The sequence below is a fragment of the Typopeltis vanoorti genome, chromosome 3 (assembly GCF_054136105.1).
Source record: "Typopeltis vanoorti isolate ZY-2024b chromosome 3, IOZ_Tvanoo_1.0, whole genome shotgun sequence".
Lineage (NCBI taxonomy): Eukaryota > Metazoa > Arthropoda > Arachnida > Uropygi > Thelyphonidae > Typopeltis > Typopeltis vanoorti.
Genome location: NC_143551.1, coordinates 93259785 through 93274501, shown reverse-complemented (window position 1 = coordinate 93274501; position 14717 = coordinate 93259785). Strand labels below are relative to the sequence as shown.

At 36.8% G+C, this 14717-nt stretch overlaps 1 protein-coding gene across 4 annotated transcripts in view; it reads right to left on the bottom strand.

The window, feature by feature from the left end:
* The window catches only part of LOC150108390 (uncharacterized), a 192679-nt gene that overhangs the window by 78174 nt on the left and 99788 nt on the right, over positions 1 to 14717 (bottom strand). For all 4 annotated transcript variants that reach the window (XM_090415798.1, XM_090415796.1, XM_090415797.1 and 1 more), the window contains exon 3: positions 1442 to 4259. In XM_090415798.1, the coding sequence (XP_090271924.1) occupies positions 1442 to 4259 (2818 nt within the window). The remainder of the gene's footprint in view (positions 1 to 1441; positions 4260 to 14717) is intronic.

Sequence of the window (14717 nt, the reverse complement as noted above, 5' to 3'; positions counted from 1 at the left end):
GAGTTGCTTTTGTACTGTTACGGTGCGATCGCTCTGGAATTGAGACCACTAGAATGGAAGCATCAAGGCAGCCATTGAGGCTATGTGGCAGCTTCTTCCTACACCGCACCATTCGGGTGTGACATGCAGGCAACAAATCGTCCGCAGATGACCTAGGTACTGGTCTGGGTATCCTGCTTAAAAGAGCAGCCACCATACTGAGATCTGTTGAGCTTTCTCTCTCTTAAGGCTTCTGTTTGTTCACTGAAAAGAGCAGTATGCCCATGTGCTCTGGTGGCTTGTCTGCCACTTCACTGAGAAGGCCTGGTGCAGTAGCAGACTTGCCTCTGGTTGTGCTAGGCTGAAGTTCAGCTTGGTTATCAGGTAGAGTTTGACAGATTCCAGACAATGACTCTTTGGGCATTGATTAGTTGTCAGCTACTTTGGACAGTGACTGCTTTGGGGGAGACTGACAAGTCTGCAGATACTGTACAAATTTTAGAGCACAGGAATTGGGACATAATGATCATAACTTAGTTAATATCACAGGATTAAATGGAAATGTGATCCTCTTACACCTAGTGTTCACAAAATTTGAATATATTCAAAAAAATTTTGCAGTGCCTTGTTGCACCAGCCAGATCTTATGCAAAAATGACTCCATATCCATGTTACATATCTTGGTGGTTATCGGAAATAAGATGATGTAGTTTTATTTTTTTTTTTTTGCAATCGACTTACCTTCCTCAGTTCATGTCATTATTGGATCCTTATGTATTATAGCACACTGAGGAATGCATTCATATGTGATGACTGCACCATAAACTTAACAAAAAGTTAAGAATGTGGCTACTAACAATCCACAATCAGTTAATGATAATGTAAAATAGAACATATTGGTCAGACAAAAAAAAAAAAAAAGCAAGTAATTTTCAAAAACATTTTGCAAGAACCAAATCAATGTATATATTAAAAAAAAATCTAGATATGCTACATTCTGATTAGATCTATAGTTCTCTATCAGGGAAATATGGAAACACAAACTGAAATTTAAAAAAAAAAAGAAAAGAAAAGATTACTAGTGCTTGAAAATACCTGTTGAAATGAGAGAAATATAGGACATCAGAAAAACAAAGAGCATTCTAATTGCATTAATTTGAGATATCTCAGCTACAATACCAACTGAATGGAGTCTAAAAAACAACGATTATGGCCAGGACACAATGAGATGAAATAAAAAACAATGAACCAAGCTAATCAATGAATGAAATCCAACAAAATCAAGAGCAAGAGATAAGCAACAGCTGGTGGAGAACAGTAGGAGAATCACAAAGAATTAAATGTAACTCTTGAAGATGCATAAAAAAGCCAAAAAAACTGGTACCTTGATTCTCTTACAATAGCTGGAATCAGGATTAAATAAGCAACTATCAAGACTGCCTACAATATAACACATACTAACCTGATGGAAGAGTTAATGTTGATTTGTCCACTGTCTCATGAGATAAATCATTTCCTGATGATCCAATTTGAAAAGAAGCCAAAGATGTGCTAATAGTTGTGATGTCTGATGTAATAGCAGATTTCACAGAAAGATGATGTTCAGATGAGTCATTTGATTCTTCTGCATGTGTATTTATAGGAGATGGTGTAGATGGAAAAGTTTTTGTGAAAATTTGCATTGAAACAGGTTGAGGAGTCATGACACTAGATTCAGTAGCAAATGCAGGAGATTCAGAAGAAAACTCTTCTGTAAACTCTGCAGTTTCTTTTCCAAATAATGTCCTGAATAATGGAGTAAATGATGTGAAGATTTCTGCTGAAACAGCATAACTGGTTGGCAGATTTGTTGCAGTATTTGCAGTAGATTCAGACAGTTCATTTTCCTTTAACTGATTTGAATTTTCTTCATCTAAGGTTGTAATTGAAGCTATAGAGGAATAAGTAGTACTGGAAATTCTGGTAGTGTCATTTCCTACATTTCTGGTGATTTCAGAAGTAATATTTTCTGATCTCATGAGTGGTTTGAAAGTGGCTGTTTCACTCATAATTGATGAAATTTCTGAAGTGGACGAGGCAATTGATTCAGCTAAATTTGAATCTGTCATTGTAACATCTAGTACAGAAATTTCAGAAACATTCTGTGTTTGTGTAACTGGTACTGAAAATAACTTAGTATTTTTTGTCAGAGATGGTGTTGCACCAGTAGCAAATTCTGTAGATGAAACTTGCTCTGACTCATCCTCTTGCATCCATTTAGTAATGTTCGATTCACTGTTCACTGATGTCTGAGATGAATTGTCTTCAGTAATAATATTCAAACTAACAGTTGAGAGCAGTTCAGAATTATCAATATCCTGAGACACCTGACCATTATGTACATGAATTATATCTTCTAATGAATCAGTTGGATAGTTTATTGCAGTGGCTGTTACTCTATGGAAATATGCACTATCTGTAGCATCTTCTGCAGAAGTAGAATGAATCTGTTCAGCATGTGACAAGATATGTGAGGAAGTGAAATTTTCTGTTTGAATTATGGAATAGACATTATTATTAGTGGTAGTTGTGACCTCCTTTTGGAATGTACCATTTGGTATAGTGGCTGTGTCATCTCTCAGTTCAGTTAAGTTTTCAGTAGGTAAATGAAGGGGCCGGAAATATTCAGTTTGCTTCTTATCATATGATAACGAAGTTCTTTCAGTAGAATAAGCAGAGGATTTCAAGGTATTTGTATTAGCATGTTCACTATCGAATGATTCCTGGATATCTTGCTGATCAACATCTGGAGCATATGTACTAGTAATTTCACTATCAAAAGAATAATACATATCTTGAGGAGCAGTTATAGCATCTGAAGTACCTTCATTAGCAAATGATAAATCCATACCCTGAGGAGTAACAAATCGAGAATTTGCACTAGAAATTTCATCATTCAAAGATGTATGTATATTTTGAAGATCATTAATTAAAGTAGATGTATTAATGTCATCATCGAACACAAAAGCATCCTGATGAGAAACATTTGGAATAGGTGTACTGGTAACATTAATACGAAACAGTTCATGTGAATCTTGATGTACAGCTGTACTGACTGTAACACTGTCATCTAAAAAGGATGTATACGGAACTTCATTGGAAGCATTCAATACATCTATATCAGTAATGTCACTATTAAATGTCTCATATGCATCCTGAATAGTGGTGGCTTGAGTATTTATGGCAGTAACTTTGTTAACAAAAGATGTAGATATGTCTTGATCAGCTGGTGGATTGTGCCCATTTATAACTTGACCATCAAATAATGTATAAGTGTCCTGATGAGCAGCAGTTGAAAAATTTGCATTTTCAGCTTCAACAGCATAAGAAGAATGACTATTTTCATAAACTGCAGTTACAGTGCTTGTATAATCATCAACTAATGATAACACTGAAGATGAAGGGATATCATATGTTACCTGTTCATCAATTCCTGTGATAGAAATACCATCACCTTTTACTAGGCCATCGGTTCCGGATGTCTCAGTAATGTTATTATGTTCAAAAGATATATGCAATTCTGTAGATTTTCTAGTATAATTATCAAGAGATGTAATCTGTTCATAAGTTTGGTGTTCTAATGCATTTTCAGTAGTCAATGAATCATCAAGTATTGTTGACTGAGTAGATATAGTAGAAACATCCTCATCATTAATAAGCTCCAAATGCTGGGTATAATTAGAGACATGCAATGTACTAGAATCTACCATGGCAATTTTCTCTGAAGGGGAATTAGTTGAGATGGCATAAGCAGAAGTTTCTACTTGATCTTTGATTGCAGTTATATTGAAAAGGGAACTTTGAAATTCTGGACTTGTACTGTTTTCAGTTGTAGAATTGCTAAAATAGGAAGTTACCATTTTACTGTTATTAAAACCAGAATGCAAAGCATCTATACTAGAGTTACTAATACTTGCATGTACAGTAAATGACTCAGAACCATAAACTTCCACATTATTACTAGATAAAGATATGGCACTAACAGTACTTAAAATTTGGTTCTTTCCTAATTCATGAGACAATATTGAATTTTCAGTCCATAAGGCATCTGTTTTGTTCTCTGTAACCCACTCAGTAGTCTCAATAACTTCATTTTCAGAGACAGCATCATAAATGTTCATTACTGAAGAATTCTGATGATTTTCAACTTCATAGCCTGATTCTGTCAATAATGCAGACTCTGTCAAAGTTACATATTTATCTCTACCTTCTCCTCTTGAATAGTTATCTTGTTTATTCTCCTGAAATATAAATAAAAAAAACATTAAAATTAGCCTTTTTTTAAATTTTGCTAAAAAATGTCATTTACTGATATATATTTCAAAATTTAAACAGAATTAACTAAAAAAGTAGACAGAAATAGCTTTGTTATACATTAATATTTTCAAAGAATTGGAAACTAGGCATGCTCCTCTAGTGGGGGGGGGGGGGCTTACTGTTCTGGAACAGGTGGTTAATATTGAAAAGACATTCAAACTGTTATTCTTAATCAAATGTGCCCAGTTGGAGGAGAAATGACTGTGGAAGAAGATATTGTGGGATAAAAATGGGAATAGAGTGACTGATGCAGAGAACTTAGTGGAATTATTCAATGAACACTTTATTGGAGTATTTCATCATAGAGGAGTCAGTTTTAATGCTAGAGGGATAGGGCTGGTTCGAGGTTTAGAGGTACAGGAGGAGAGTGTGTTTCAGATACTGAGTACTCTGGATGTCAGTAAAGCTGTGAGACTGGATGGTATTTCACCACGAGTTTTGAGAGACTGTGCTAGGAAACTGACAGTGCCTTTGACCTGGCTTTTCAATGAAATTCTGGCTACAGGAAAGGTGCCCAGGTAATGGAAGGAAGGTAAGATAGTGCCATTGCATAATGGCAATAGCAGACTGGAAGTGTCTAATTATAGGCCAGTTTGTGTGTCATTTGTTGTTAAGATGTTGGAGAAATTAGTTAGGGACTGTATACAACATTGGACAGATGAGGGTAATGTTATCATTGAGAGTCAACATGGATTTGTGAAAGGGCACTCTTGTTTAGCAATATGCTAGCCTTTTATAATAAAGTTACAAGAACATTAGATGAGGGAAAGGCATATACTGCAATTTTCTTAGACTTAGCAAAGGCATTTGACAGAGTGCCACATGATAAGCTGATATTTAAGTTGCAGCACATGGGTCTGGATATCAGATTGGTCAACTGGATTCAGGATTGGCTGTCTGATAGGTATCAGAGAGTTGTGTATGGTGGAGCAGTTTCAAGGAAGCAGAGGGTTACAAGTGGGGTCCCACAGGGCTCAGTACTAGGACCTATATTGTTTAACCTTTATATCAATGACATTGTCAGTGGATTGCAAGGGGATATTCAGTTGTTTGCGGATGATGCGAAGCTAGGAAGGATTATTAGTAATAGTGCAGATGTGGTAGCCCTGCAAGAGGATTTGAATAAGCTAGATAGATGGGCAAATGAATGGGGGAGTGTCAGTTTAATGCAGCAAAATGTAAGGTCTTGAGGTTTGGGAAACATCGATGGGATGCAGCATACTCTATGGGAGGAGTTATACTGGAGGAAGTATGGGAGACAAGAGATCTAGGGTTGATGATTGATAGAAACCTGAAGTTTAGGGGACATATTGCAAAGGTGGTGAAGGTAACACAGAGGATTGCTGCAATTATGAGAAGGGCACTGACCTGCAGAGATAAGAGGGTTATCATTCCGTTGTATAAGTCTCTGATCAGATCACACTTGGACTATTGTTCTCAGATTTGGTCTCCAGGATTTGAAGGGGATAAATTAACTGTGGAAAGGATACAAAGACGGATGAACAAAGATGGTTTAAGGACTGTACAAGGATAGTTACGAGGATTGGCTGAGGGAATGTGGACTGCAGAGTTTGGTGGATAGAAGAAGGAGAGGTGATATGATTGAGACTTTTAAACTGTTGAGAGGTGGTTACAGGGTTGACACTGGGGAGTTCTTTCGCTTGGTTGAACAGCGGGAAGGAGTGATGATGAGAGGCCATCCCTGGAAGTTACGCAAGGAAACTGTGAGCAAGAGGGTGAGGAGTGGCTTCTTTGCGTGGAGGGTGGTTGAACCATGGAATGCATTGCCTGATGGAGTAGCGAGAGTGAGAACGGTCAATGAGTTTAAGGAGTGGTATGATAGACTTTGTGTTTCTTAGGGGGATCTCCCCTCGATGAGTCTTGACAGACTTTATATTCTTAGGGGGATCTCCCCTCGATGAGTCTTGACAGACTTTATATTCTTAGGAAGGACCTCCCACGATGTGTCTTTCAACTCCATGGAGGCCTGAATAATAATAATAATAATAATAATAATAATAATAATAATAATAATAAATTTGGATGACTATTGATAGCCTACTCTGTTTCTTTGAAAAACTTTTCAAATATGAACTTAGTTTTATGGAGCACAGAAGTACTTTTTATTCAATATCATGATCCTTGTCTAGGACATGATTTGACATGGATTTTTATAATAAATAAATAAATCTGATGTATCCCTTATGCTGTACAATTCAAAGAGTTGCTAAACAACTTCTTACTATTAGGTAATTAGGCACAAGCATGTCATCATAAAAGTGGCTCTAGGGAATATTCTTGATGGAATGAATGATGAATTCACTTAATTGACTGGCCTTTCTCAAAAATATATGCTGCACTTTGACTATTATTATTGCATTAGTATAAAACTATACCTTAAATAATCAGAACAACATATATATCTCAGAGCACTGCTGTAAGAGAAAATACTAGTGACCAAGATATATTATTATCACTGTCACAGGTCCTCCACCAAGTAGTAAACTCTTACATTTCCTATCCATTTCTAAAATCCTTCCCTTGCATTTTCTTATAGCCATCGCAATGACCTAAACTACTTCCTAAATTTGCATAATCACTGCTCTCCAGTTCCTACTCCCTGCCCACACACACACATGCACATTTTTTAATGTGAATCTTTTAATGAAAGACTGTAATCTCTCATACATTAGTACTGTGGACAGACTAAGGTTAGCTAATCCAGAAAACCTGATCTCTAAACACAAAACCTTTTTCAAGACACTTCAAGCCTCCAACAAGCAGAGTGGATATACTGTCTCACACCTAGTAACAAATTTCAAATGTCCACAGTTAAGATGCAAATCCACCACCTATTAGCAGGAGAGTAAAACCACTATCCACTTTATTGCTGTAACATACTCCTCACTCCTTTTTTAAATAAAAATTCCACATATTCAGCCCCCCGCCCCTTAGGTTAGGGGCGGGGGCTGAATATGAATATACAATATGAATATGAATATGAATATACAATAATGATGCATGATCACTCTTCCCATTCAGCAGAGTACCTTGGTTATTGATAAATCCTCTGATATGATCACCAGATCATCACATTTAAGCCCCAAGTGACTTTTATCACATGCTGATTTACTTAATTATCTCTCAGAAGCAGTGAATTCCATTTCCTTCACTCATGTATCTTTTCTCACCTTCTGATCTATATTCCCATAGTTAAAGCTCCCATAATAATGGACTACTTTGGACTTATTGAGCTAATCTGCCAGTACACAACAACAGGACGCCTCTTTCTCCAATGTTTCCACATCATGCTGAAAACCAGGTGACCAAATCTGAGCACAATAGTCCAAGTTTTGCCTGATGTTCAATGCTTATACAGTGGTACAACCACTTCCTTATCCATTAGAGTACTTCTTATAATAACGGCACTACAATGTGCAGCCTTTGTAAAACTTGCAATATGTCCTATAAACTTCAACCTACTGTAAACAATCACTCCCAAATCTCGAATTTCATCATCATCCTGCAGTATGTTGCCGCAAAAGAATTTTTTTGTATCTTTTACATAATCTGGAAATCTTACTCTTGAGACCAGGCAAGAAACATTATGAAGCCACTTCAGGCTTTCGGTAAGCAGAGCAGTGGTTTCACACTGAGCAATGAAATTCATCTCCTACCTAAGGCCATTCACAAACATAAATGGTAGGATTGAAACCCACAGACTGTTGGTCAGAGCATGAGTACATTAACCACTAGGCCAACTTGTCTATGTGCCTCTTTCTTCACTCTCTTCTCTTATAGCAGCATTTGTTGCTATAGGCAAGAAGACAGAAGCATATTTTGTCATGCTAGTTTCGAACTTATGTCAGATCACATCAAATGCACGGCCTCTCTCAATCCTTTCTCACCTGTTGAACTTCTGCTTTTGGGTTGCAATTTTAGAGATACTATGGATGCTATTCATTTATTGCATGAGTTGTATCATTTAGTGAATAGCATTCATTTTCATGATAATTTCTTGGAACTTGGAATTATTGGTCCTTGCCATATCAGCAACATAATCTGTATCACACTGAAGGCTTGGAATGAATGTTATTATTATTATTATTATTGCACACTTCATGGAGTGAGCAGACTCATTATGGGAGGCTCATTCAAATGACAACATATTTATCATATCAGATCGTAAAATCCTTAACACTCCTTGCATTAACAACATATTTTGGTAATGCGTTCCATTCATTGACAATTTGACATGTAAAAAATCTACTCTTTGCCATACTCTTACATAACTTCCAGGGATGGCCCCTGGTTCTTTCACTCTCACCTTCTACTCTTTTTATAATCCCCTCTGGATTAATCCAATAAAATCTTCTCACTAACTTAAAAGTCTCTATCATATTGCCTCTCTTCCTCCTATCCACCATACTTTACAATAATCCACATTTCTTCAACCTCTCTCTCTCTCTTTTCATAGCCAGAATTCCAAAGGCCTAATATTGTATTAATCACTCATTGTATTAATCACTCGTCTTGCAATATGTCCTATAAACTTCAAACTACTGTTAACAATCACTCCCAAATCTCAAATCTCATCATCATTCCTGCAGTACAGCACCATAAATATAGTACACAGTCTTATATTTCTGCAAAATGCAACACCTTGCACTTATTAATATTAAACTACAACCCCACTCGTTTCTTCAAATCAAAAGTCTATTCAAATCTTCCTGAAGGGAATTAACATCAGCAGTGTGGTACTTGTAATTCTCCCCAATTTTGCATCATCAACAACAACTGAAAATCCCCAGGCAGCTGCATGATACATCATTTACAAACAAGTTAAATAGCAGGCACCCAAGAAAAGAATTATGGGGGGCATGCCACTGGTTACCCTCCTTTTTTTGAGACACTGCTCCATCATACACAACTTGCTGGTATTGTTCAGAGCTAATCTCCGATCCACCTAACCAATATACTATCCATTCCCATTCTATACAGATTGTATACCAATTTATCATGTAGTAATCTATCAAACACTTTTGCAAAGTCCAAGAATATCACTGTGTATGATTCTCCCTTGTCTAACACACTCATTACCCTATCATAAAATGCAAGCAAGTAGCTAAAACAAGATCCACCCTTTATGCTGACTATAATTAAGAATTCCAAATCCATTAACCCAATCCTGTATTCTGTCCATTACCAATCTCTCCAACACCTTGACCACAACTGCAGTTATACAGTATGGTCTATAATTGGAACCTTCTGTCCCAGAACCATGCTTATGGAGTTCACTACTTAGGCATATTATTGTGCATATTATTTAAGAGTATGTGGTGATATGTCATCCATTACCACAACCTTATTAACATCTGACCCAATCAACATCTGATACACCTCCAATTGCTTCACTCCAATCGAATGATTGTTTCACTTCCAATTCTCCTAATACTTCACTCCCTTCTATATATATGTATATATATTGCTCTGCATCATTTACACCAGCATGATATACACTGATAAAGTGCTCATTCAATAATTAATAATTCAGCTATATCCTTTGCAATTGTAATTCTGCGACATGACTATCTGCAAGTGTCAACCTGCCATGACTATTATTTCTCTTCCTTGCCATAAAACAGAAAAATTCCCTTGAATTAACCTTGTCCTGACCAGCCAATCTCTTTTCATACTGCACCTTTTCTTTCTTTACCATGCTCATCACCTTAATAGCCTGCACTTTATATTCTTCATGTATCCGATCACCACCAAGTCTTGTTCCTTCTTGATGGAATTTTCTTTTCCAACCGAGCTTGCTTGATTTCACTGTTCCTCCATTTCACTCCCACTCCATTTACTCATTTAACCATTGGTATACATTGCTTTTGTCAGATACTGCCTTGTGAATTTTCATGCATTGTCAATATCTTTTCTGCTCAGTTCATCTACCCAACGTACTGACGCTAATCGCTTTATACTTCACATATGTCCATTTTTGGCAGTAACCTTTTCTTGTTTTACCACTTTCAAAATAAGTACCTCATGATCACTCTACCCAGCCGGCGGCAGTGTCAGAACCTCATTAACAACTATGTCTTAGGTAGTTATCACCAATTCAAAAACATTAAAGAGTCTATTTGCTTCAGTCACATGCTGCTTAAGATACTCCTCTTAGAAACTCAACAATCTCACTCTCCTTGTTCACAAGCACTATCTCCATCTTCCTTTTATATTCCTGTAATTAAAGTCTCCCATCAGGGTCACCTTCTTTATATATGCCCAACCAATTTGCTAAACATTTCACAATCAGTATACTCTACATTCCCTGGCCTATAACAACATCTTATCACTGTCAAATCCATACATAAACAAGAAAGCACATAAGTATCTGTGAGAGTAAGAGGCTAAGAAGAAAGAAGAAGACTCTATTGTTATTCTTCTTGAAATCTGAAAATTGTGGTCTTTGGGGAAGGCAGAATGATGGAGGTTGTTCCAATGGACAAATATAGATAGTTGGGGGGGGGGGGGTAATCCACTAGGTTTCAAGCTGGATGGTAAATGGATATTGACTAGCTACCTGTTAATTTCAACTCCACGCCACACAGATTCAAAATCTGTGCATGCACTATCAACTTCCACACTTTGTGGACACACAATTCCTCTACAATCATTAACAGTACTCATCCATCCTCTTTTCATATTTTTATCCTTCTGGAAAATGATACATCCTCCCATTTCTATTCCCGACATCACATCCTACCCAGACAACCAAGTTTCACTTATTCCAATTATCTTTGGGCATACTGACTCAATAAATGTAACAACTCAGCTCTCTTGTTTTGAATACTCCTTATGTTTGTGTACAAACATAACAATCTCTGTGTCTTTGAGGCCATTCTAACAGCACTAACATTCTCTATTCTAGCTGCTATACCACACCTCTCTCTTTGTTTGACCACTCCCGTTTCCCTTATCCTGACTCTGATTTCCACTCATACCTGTCTCATCCTCACCTTTAGGTATTCCATTATCTTGTGCTGCTGCCATCACATCTTCAACTTCATATCCATCTTTCTCCTGTCATACAATCTGTTGATTTGTGCTATCCTATTTCACAAGGAGACTCTGATCCTTTACTAGATTAACTTCTTGATTATGTGCCTTCTCGGAAAACAACTGCCTTTCTAAATGCCCAACACCAAACCCATTAAAATGCAATCCACCAACTTTAAACCATTCCAACTTCCCTTCAAATTCACTTTATAGATTTACAAATTGAACCCACTTTACCTCACACAACTCAGCCATCTTAGTATTAATTATTTCTGGTCTCCTTGTCAGTTTACTATTGTCATATCTTGACAACAGGCTAATGACTTTTCCAACAACAATATTATTTCTTTACCTGCTGCAACAACTTCCTCAAGTCTCTAACAACATTTTTTTTTCCCCCAAGTTATTTGTATCCATGACTACCACTAATTCTGATGTCCAGGAGAAAGGACTGTTGTTGTTTTCCTTTTCCAAGATAAACTGGATAATGGGATGTTGATTGTTTAAGTGTGTTGAGAAATTGTGGAGTGTATCCAGCCCATCTGAACAAATGGTAACACATCATCCACATAGCATAGCCAAACAGTGGGTTTATATGGGGCAGAGTTTAAGGCTTTTTTTTTTTTTTTTCCAAAGATCTCCATAAAGGAGTTGGCCAGGGGTGGAGAGAGAGAGTGGAGCATTCATGGCTATCCCACTCTATCTGTTTGTAGAATTTTCCTTGCCAAACGAAACAGCCTGAGTTCATGGTGAACTGAAATAGGGCTGAAATATCAGGAGGGAATTTGGCTTGGATGAGATCTAAGGATTCTTTGAGTGGGACACTGGTGAATAAGGAAGGGACATCAAAACTGACCATTATGTCAGTGTGTTGAAGTGAGAGGTTTTAAAAGTTCTAGATGTTTGGAGTAATTAATCAGAAAGACTGCAAAAGGAAATGAGTGATGACAATACACTGGTGGGAAACATGCAAGAGGAATGCACTCAGGAGTTATACTTGAGGTAGAAATAGCTACTAAAAACTTGAAACATGAAAAGGTAGCCAAAGTATATGATATCCAACCAGAAATATTCAAATCTGGAAGTAAAAAAGTTTTACATTGGCTACACTGTGCAGTTCAGAAGGCCTAGTAAGAGGGTCAAATTCCAAATGATTGGAAAAGAGCATATGACCCATCTATAAAATCAGAAATAAAATAACGTGACAATTACATAAGACTTTCCTTACTGCTCACTATCGTTTCTGTAGTGTTCCTGGTAAGATTTATGCAAGCATAATTGAGAAAAGGATAAGAAAAATTGTGGAAGGGAAACTTGCTGGTTTCAAGCTAAACAGAGGCTGTCAGGATCAGATTTTCACTTTAAAACAAATAATTGAGAAATCACAAGAATATAACAGGGACTTATATTAAGTTTTGTATATCTAGAAATGATATATGAGAAGAAAAAGCTGTTCAAAACACTATATGATTTAAATAGTACATTATATTGATCAATTCACATCTCTTAAGTTGTAAGTGAGCAGTTAGAATTAAAAGAAATACAGGAAGATGGTTTGATGTAAAATAGGGTGTGAGACTAGGATGCCCTGTTATTCATCAGTGCATATGGATCACATTATGAAGGAAAGTAGAATTAAACACTATATTAAAACTAGAAGGTTAATCTCAGCTCTTTACTTTGTGCAGGTAATGTTATAATCCTAAATAAATCTAGTACAAAATCTTCACTAGAAATCTTATTGCTTTATTTACTAACTAAATGGAATCTTCTTCTTTTTCTTCTTCAGCTGCCACCGTTTCTATATGGGGTCGCTGTTTCTGATGAGTTTTCTCCTGGTTTCTAATTGTAGACTGCTTCTTTGTCCAGGACCTATTTTTCTCATTCAGATCTTCCTCTACATTATCTTCCATCTCTTCTTTGGTTTTCCTCTTCTTCTTCTTCCTCCTTGTATTTCCATCATCATGATACTTCATTCATCATATTTTTCATTTTGCTTCTTTGCATGTCCATACCATTTTAATCGTGCTTCTTGTATTTTGTTGATAACTGCAATCACTTTTACAGAACCTCTGATGTGTTCATTCCTTGCCTGATCTTTCCTTGTTACTCCACACAGCCATCAAAACATCCTCATTTTGGTAACACACTAATCTTGCTTTCATTGGACTTCTTCATAAGCAGTGTTTCCATTCCATATAACGTTGTAGGTCTCACTACCATTCTGTATATTTTTCCTTTCAATTTTACTTGGACTTTTCTATAACACAAAATTCCTGATATTTCTTTCCAATTCTTCCATCCTGCCTGAATTCTGTTATTGACTTACCTTTTCACTTCGCCTTTACTATCCACTGCTGAACCCAGATATTTGAATTTATCTACTTTCTTGATGATCTCTCCATTCAACACTACATCTTCTAAAGTGTCAACGTTTTGACTACACACCAGATATTAAGTTTTTCTTCTACTAACTTTCAGTCCTCTTTCTTCTCATACTGTGTTCCATCTTATCAGCTTTTGTTCACACACACACAGTACAATATTGTCTGCATATAACATACTCCAAGGTGCTCTCTCTCTCTGACTTGCTCTGTCAAAGTATCTATTACTACATTAAACTTACTGTCTTTGGTTTATTTGACCTAGAGTATTGTGCTCCCATATGGCTAAACAGCACATATGCTTCTTTAATCGATGTCCAGCTGAATCAAGCTATGAGGATAATCTCTGGTGCTCTAAGATCTACTCCTGGCTACTGGCTCCCAACTCTTGGTAATATAGCCCCTCCCCCGCTTCGCAGGGCCCAAGCTTTAAGCAAATTATGGACAAAAATAACTGGAAACAGTTCCTTGCCTATCCACCAAGACATTTCCTTCCATACTTCACAAAGACTGAAATCCAGATGCCCTGCCTGGAGGATGAACGACCAGAACGTTGACCTATGCGAGTCATGAGGAGAGTATTGGCTTCAACATATCTCCAATCTTCAAATTCCCATTTCAAATCCAACATTTTGTCTGAAGAGCTTCAATCTCCCTAGACATGTATGGACCACTTTAAGTGAGATCAGAACAGGAGATGGGAGATGTAAACATCTCTTGCATAAATGGAACTGGTCCAATACTCCAAACTGTGAATGCGAACTATTAATCACATTATGCTTGAGTGCCCTATCCACTCATTCTCAGACACTAAAGAGGACTTTTTTAAACTGACCCCAGAATCTCTGGAGTGGATCCAGGATTTAAGGATTAAGCTCTGATTCTTAATTTTTTAAAGCTTAATCATTTCAACCTACTGTATCCCTTTTAATATGATTTTTA